Raw genomic sequence first — 7,444 nt, forward strand, 5'->3', positions numbered from 1 at the left:
AAATAAAAAGTATAAATAAAGATGGACAAGAGATATCAGAATTTATGTAATTTTACTCAAAAAAAAAAACACACACAGAAACCAATTCGACAAATCTTGCATGATGTGCCCATTACATCAGCATTTAGCCAGCTGCGACATGAAGGACTAATGTTTTTATATCGTGGTATGCTTCCACCTCTAGCTCAAAAAACAATTTCGTTGTCGGTAATGTTTGGAATCTTTGATGGTACAAGGCGTTACCTGGTTGACGACTTTCACATGAATGCGTATAAAGCAAAAATAATTGCCGGTATTGCTGCAGGAACTGTTGAAACGATTTTATTACCATTCGAACGTGTCCAAACGTTGCTGGCCCATTCAAAATACCATGAACATTTCGCAAATACACAGTTTGCTTTCCGGTAGGTGGTTTTGCGTTTGCACATACGGTATGCATAGACGAAAATTGTTTTAATACGTATAATTACAGGTATGTGTTGACAAATCACGGCTTCAAAGAACTGTATAGGGGAATAGTACCCGTGCTGTGGAGAAATGGCCCATCCAATGCCTTGTTCTTTATTTTACGGGAAGAGGCTAGCGAACGCCTACCTCAAAGAGTAAGTGGAAATAAAAACGGAAACAAGTTGAGTTTGCGCACTAGGCAAACAACATTTTCTTTAAAAATGTATTTTTTGTTAATTAGCGGCCTTCGGCAGTGCTTTTAAGATTTTCTCCTATGGACAAAAGTTAAACAGGGATAGGCCGATCTTATTTATATATATACATATCAGCATTCTAAGACCTACATGTGGACAAAATTTGAAATTTGTTTTAGTAGAGATGATCAGGAATGTCACAGAAACCAATTCTGATCGAAAGTGGAATTGATTCCGTATTTAGCTTCTTCAAAAACCGAAAAACGATTTTTTTTCGGAATGAAATCACATTTTTGTTTTCTCAAGTAGAATTGTATTTTTTGGAAACATGTCACTTTAAAACACACCAAAACACATTAAAATAATAAAAATGTTGTTTTATTAACAAAATCATATTTAATTTCAAATATGTAGGGGTCGATTATGTATAGCAACCCAACTCCAGTTGCGTTGCCGACGACAACATTGAATGAATTTGACAAACATTTCTGTCGTTTCACTTATTTTAATTGTACGATTTACTCTTCTGGCAACGCAACTACATTTGAGTTGCTATCCATAATCAATCCCTTAATAATTTTACTTAAAAAATTCGCACCTTTCCATTATTTCTCAATCAACGAAACTTATTATTAACAATATATTGTCACATATATTTTTCATTGTAGATTTGTAATAACAATCTGGCATTAAGAATGATAAATTAAAGAAAAGATAAAAGAAAACAAAAGAAGAAAGAACGCCATCAATGTATTTTTCAATGTAATGTTGATTTTTTGTGCCTTAATTACGGAAACAATAGAAACATTGAAAATCCAATAAAAGTAACTTTCTTTTTGCACAAACAATCTTTTTTAAACACAATATTTTCACAGTTCCCACTTCTACAGTGTTTTCTAATCATATGTTTTTGTTTCGTTTCTTTTGATTCCTCTAGTGGTGCGATATTTATACTAAATAATAAGATTTTCGAAATTCACCAACAGCCCTATTCTGAACGCATGGGAGTTGGGAATTTTTTCCCATTCCCACATTTTCGTATTCTGAACAAAATTTTGTGGGAGTTTTTTTTCCATTTCCCATCTCCCCTCATTCTGAATGAAGTTCGAATTGGGAATTTGTTCCCATGGGAAAAAAGTATACATTCTCTATCTTGAATTGTGGGAGAATTTTGTGTCTTTTTGTGGGAAAAATCTCCCCAGCAAACAGTGTGGGAGTTTGAAAAAAAAATTCAAGAAATTTCATATTTTTATGAAATTTCATATTTTAAGACATCTACACGACAAAATTATTGCAAATATTTATAATCGCCATGTGTTTGCTTAATAAAAGCATACAAAATGTACTGTAAAATATGTCATTAGTAGACTTCGGATTTTGCATATTCTTATATGATACAAAAACCTGCAAGAATCTAACATGTTTTACACCGATAAAAAATTGTCCTTTATGTTATCGAACAAAACAAAAAAAGTAGTAAAAATTAGTAGATTTTTGCAGTTCTGGAACAGACCATATGTATTGAAATACGAGAAAAAGAGTCATGGTTGATTCTATTAACGCAGAACAACAAGTAAAAACAAATCAATTTCAAAAGAATTTTTGGCAATAATTATTAAAATATATTGGAAAATAACCATAATATATACAATCTTTACAACTTTTATTTATTTTCGTAATATAACTTTCGGGTTTTTTAAATCAGACGACCAACGTTCTATTGAAAACGTGTTAGTCTCCTCAACGACACGACAAAGATAACAGGCGTACATACATATGTATATGCCAAATTATTGCAATGCTATTCCATTTTCCGAAATGCCTTTTCTTGAATAGGATCGTAGAAGCTTGAAATTTTGCAAGGGCATGTGTTTTAGTTTTAGATTCAATCACAAACGTATTTTATTATTATTATTATTAGTTTTTTTTTTGAGATACGTCTTCGGATATTTATGGTGACGATATGTAATAAACAAGCAAAAATATGTAATAATCGAGAAAAATACCCGAACTTATCTTTTTGAATTTTTTAAAAATATGCAAAATACGAGTTCTAGCGGTCATTAGGAATAAGTAAAACTAGCGATATACTCGTTAAACCCCTAACTAAAATTACTCGGTATCAACATACAATTTTTAAATTCGTTACAAACTTAAAAAGTTCCTATTTCTTTTTACATAAAAATTATGTTTGCCTACTAATTAAAAAATGCTTACACCAATTCGCACAATCTGAAGAAAATGTGCTTATTAGAACAACATCACACATCGTTGACTCCATTCACTTAAAAAATCCATAAATCAATGCACGGTTGTTGAATTAAGTAAGTTGTGCTTTTGCTAATCTAATTCAAAAACCGCGAATTCAATGCAAATAGGCATTTTGTATTACAAAACAAAATTACAGCCCCCTAAAAGTATGCTATCATAATTTGGTGTAACTAATTTCGAATTTCGAAAATTCAATTCCCATGATTTGATGTTCCCACGTCGTTGAGAATATGGAAAACGTGGGAATGGGAAATTTCGCTCCCATGGGAAACAGTTCCCATGGGAATGTTCAGAATAGGGCTGCAAATCGATCGAAATCTGAAGAAGCTAAAACAAAAACGATCGAAATGAAATTACGGAATTGAAAACATTCTGAACGGAATCTGTGACGTGCCTGGTTATTTCGACGTGTACCCGTTTAACTGAAAATATTGGCGGTGATTGATAGCATAAAAATTGAACAATTCGAACTACTTCTCTTTTGTTGAAAAAATTGCGAGATCTAAATGTCTGAAAGCGATGGGCACAGCTACAGATAAATCACTTTTGTTGACATATAGTAGTTACTCTGAAGACACGAAGAGTGACATAACGGTGTTTTGACAAAAGAGTAGGCCAAATAATGGGGCGGAGTTGATGATTGTGTATAGATTTTTAAAAATTTTGAGTTTGTACCCTTTTGTTGAACAGGTGCGATATCGTCGGTGTCATGCTTAAGTGTTCCATACGCCATTTTTGACATTTTGAGATAAAGGTATCGTACAAGGTTTTGAACCATGCTCTTTCAGATTGTTTGGTCGGTTTTTCTCTATCTCTTATAGTTTCTGAGATATTCAGATGCCAGTATGTTCCATATCCGCGTTGTGACTCAAAAAATCTTGTCGTTTTGTTCCATATCCATAAAGCCTGGCGTATGGAACAAAACAACTTTGAATTTTTTAGTTCCATATCCATGTCGTTTGGCGTATGGAACAAAAAGGGACAAAAACGAATTGTTCCGCACCAAAAATGATGGCGTTTGGAACAAAAAATTGCCCATTTTTGCCAAGTTACGAATAATGTGGCGTATGGAACAAATTGTTTTAATGGGCTTGGTTTAAAAACTGAAGAATAATAGTTTCTAAATCCAAATATTTTTGAATATTGTGTTGTTATATGAAAACGAAAATGTATCAATCGTTTAAACAAAAAATTCCTAGTTTAAAGACACAATTTTGATGTAAGTCCACAAAAAATATACGCAAAAACGTCCATTTGACTTGAAGCTAGTGTGGACACCGACTACAAAAATGGTATTATAAGAAAAACGCGTTTAAATGTTTTATGTTACCTTAGAAATGCAAAATATCAATCCGTTTTGTCCGATCGAAATTTTTACCACAAAAAGTAGTGAAAAGTGGAGGCCATCCCTTAAATAAATGTCAAGGAAACCTGAGCTCTTAAAGTATTGGATTATTGCACCATTTTTATCCTGTATGGCCTTAAACATTAACTTGAGTTTTTCTCGAATCATCAATGGAACACTTAAGCATGACACAGACGATATGTATTAACCTAATAGTGCATTGATCTCCGCTTTTAGGGAACATTGTTCTGTATACTTTACTAAATACATCATCTCCAAAGGATTTGCACAATATCATGTGTGTTCAAAAATTGTTGTTTAAAAAATTTGTATTTCTTATATATCACATAATATATTCTTGCCTTATTATTTCAGTCAACGATATCTACAAAAGCTGCACAAGAATTTGTTTCCGGTGCCATTATAGGAGCCAGTATAAGTACAATATTTTATCCTTTGAATGTCATCAAAGTTGCAATGCAAAGTGATATGGGCCATGCCGCAGAAAGTATGACACAATCATTTCTAAAAATTTACCGAGAACGAGGCAATAGCATAGCACATTTTTACCGGGGATGTGGCTTTAATACGGCAAGGTCATTTGTAAGCTGGGGTATTATGAATGTGGCCTATGAAAATATGAAAAAGGTTATAACCCCTAACGTGTATGAAGAAATTCGAACTGAAAACTAAAGAGAGATAACATTCATAGATACACCCAACGATTTACCAATGGCGCCAAAGGTATACACATAACTACATCTCGAAGATTTAAAAATGAAATCTATGTCGTAGTCACTGTTTAAACGTTTATAGTTACTATGTTTATTTAGCTAATTTGTAAAATATGATTAATATAAGAAATCGACAATACGACAACTGACTGACCGACGTCTCATACAGATAAGCTGACCTTTTTGTTTTTATAGTACAAACTTATGTATGGACGTTCATTTTCCTTAAGGTCTATGCAAGAAAAAATATTACTTTGTAAGATACCCTATATAGGTTATGTAAAATAAAATGTTGACTTTAACATTACTACTATATAAACACAATTCTATAATAATAATAAAATGGCTATGTATGTTTACTCCAATCTGACGTCACTAGTTAATTATTCGTGATCATGTATTATTTAATCGTGTTAAATATACGCAGTTTATTTAATAACAATACTGTAGTGTCGTAAAGCTTGTTTTATTTGTAACTTATGTTGCAATAAGAACATGTAATCTTTATGAAATCACAGTGATGCGCATTTAACAATTCATTATAGTTTTATGGTATAAACAATTTGTTGTGATTTGTTTAAGTTCTAAACTTTAATTGCATAGCTAAATACAGCCTACTGTTATTTTATATTTATTGATAAATAAATTATTGAAATTAATATATTTTATGTTTATAAAGCAATAATAATAATAAAAGTGTTTTATTTAAATGATATTGATTTATTTAAATGAAAGTATTAATCTAGTTCGGTATACGCAGATTTTTTTTAACAGAATAACCTAGTTGCCTTTGACTAAAACTTTATAAATGTCGTCGCAAATAAAAAGTATAAATAAAGATGGACAAGAGATATCAGAATTTATGTAATTTTACTCAAAAAAAAAAACACACACAGAAACCAATTCCGATCGAAAGTGGAATTGATTCCGTATTTAGCTTCTTCAGATACCGAAAAACGAAAAATTTTTTCGGAAATCACTTTTGATTTCTCAAGTGGAATTGTATTTTTTGGAAACATATCACTTTAAAACACTCCAAAAACACTTAAAAATAATAAACATATTGTTTTATTAACAAAATCATATTTAATTTTATATTTGTTTATCATTTTCGCACATTTGCACTACTTCTCAATCAACGAAACCAATTATTAACAAAGTATATTTTTTCGTTGTAAATTTGTAAAAACTAAACAATATGGCATTACGAATGTAAAAGAGAGAAAAAACAAAAGAAGAAAGAAATCAAACAAGGTATTATTCAATGTTATGTTTATTACTTTGTGTCTCGATTACAGTAGCAATAGAAAAATTGAAATTCCAATAAAAATTAACTTTATTTTCGCACAATCAAACTTTCTTTCAACAGAATATTTTCACAATTCCCACTTCTACACTGTTTTGCAATTGTAATTCGAATTTTTTCATTTGTACAAATGAAATAATTGGAATTCAAAAAAATTACAAGAAATTACAAATGTATGTTTCGAATTTAAATGAAATGCAGTCGAAATCGCTTATAACGTCGGATAAACGCTATGCTATAAGCGATAATCGTTATAAACGATATTAATAAAATGAGGTTAATTTGTACTATCTAGTGATTTCTGTGTGAAAATATGTTGGTTTTTGTTTAGATAAATGCAATTATTTCTAGTTTTTCTTTAAACGTATTTATAAGTTTTAAATCTTACACAGATCTTAGTTTCCAAAACACTGTATCCTTTTAACATCTTCAGAGTAAATAAATATTTCAAGAATTTCTACAGCTAGACACGCATCTAGCACAGATGATACATGCAATTCGGGCACTGCAGTATCTTCGTGTGTATTTCCCATAATTAGCAAGAACTTCGCTGAAAAATCATATAATATTTCATTTCATTTTTAATGGTAAAAGTGGTAAAAGAGAAAACTGACAAAATTGCTCTCTCTTGAACTTTTTTCATTTTTTTCTTCATTGTGAAATAATCGTCAAATGTTGAAAAATCAGTTTTACAATTTTTTACCTGCATTTGTCTGGTAGCCTGTGGTAGAAGAGAAAGGCAGTTGAGCTCTATTACTCTCTCACTCTCTTAAAAATTGCTGCCAGTTTTAACACTTTTTGGGGTTAAGAAACGCTTTGCAGGTTAAAAATGGTAACCTCAGGTAAGTAAAGGGACACAGCTAAGATTTTGTATTGAAAATAATCGTGTTATATGTGTTATAAGCGATATGTATTTGTATGGACTATAAAGGGCAGACATATTCGGGACTTTTCGATTTCGTCGTTATAAGGAATATGACGTTATAAGCGATTAATCATCTTCGAATTACATATGAAAATGGTGTACTTTTTCTAAACCCCCAAAATTTGAGATACAATGGGTTTGTCCTAGTACTTTCTCAGTAAATATTACTCAGTCGTGAAATGCGAAACAAACGTTCTAAATTGGCAAATTATTATTTTATTT

At 31.1% G+C, this 7,444-nt stretch overlaps 1 protein-coding gene across 1 annotated transcript; it reads left to right on the forward strand.

The window, feature by feature from the left end:
• The first annotated feature begins 6 nt into the window (after positions 1-6).
• On the forward strand, positions 7-5,687 carry LOC141406335 (mitochondrial nicotinamide adenine dinucleotide transporter SLC25A51-like). The gene is made up of 3 exons (XM_073991661.1): positions 7-404; positions 473-602; positions 4,633-5,687. The coding sequence occupies exons 1-3, from the start codon at positions 22-24 to the stop codon at positions 4,948-4,950; spliced, it is 831 nt and encodes a 276-aa protein (XP_073847762.1). The 5' UTR covers positions 7-21; the 3' UTR covers positions 4,951-5,687.
• Positions 5,688-7,444: the final 1,757 nt, after the last annotated feature.

The sequence above is a fragment of the Musca autumnalis genome, unplaced genomic scaffold (assembly GCF_047663935.1).
Source record: "Musca autumnalis isolate F117 unplaced genomic scaffold, ASM4766393v1 scaffold_1, whole genome shotgun sequence".
NCBI lineage: Eukaryota > Metazoa > Arthropoda > Insecta > Diptera > Muscidae > Musca > Musca autumnalis.

Coding starts and splice junctions, on each gene's coding strand:
- LOC141406335 (XM_073991661.1), top strand. CDS start 22: ATGGACAAGAGATATCAGAATTTATGTAATTTTACTCAAAAAAAAAAA. Junction 405..472: donor AATACACAGTTTGCTTTCCG/GTAGGTGGTTTT, acceptor GTATAATTACAG/GTATGTGTTGACAAATCACG. Junction 603..4,632: donor GCGAACGCCTACCTCAAAGA/GTAAGTGGAAAT, acceptor TTATTATTTCAG/TCAACGATATCTACAAAAGC.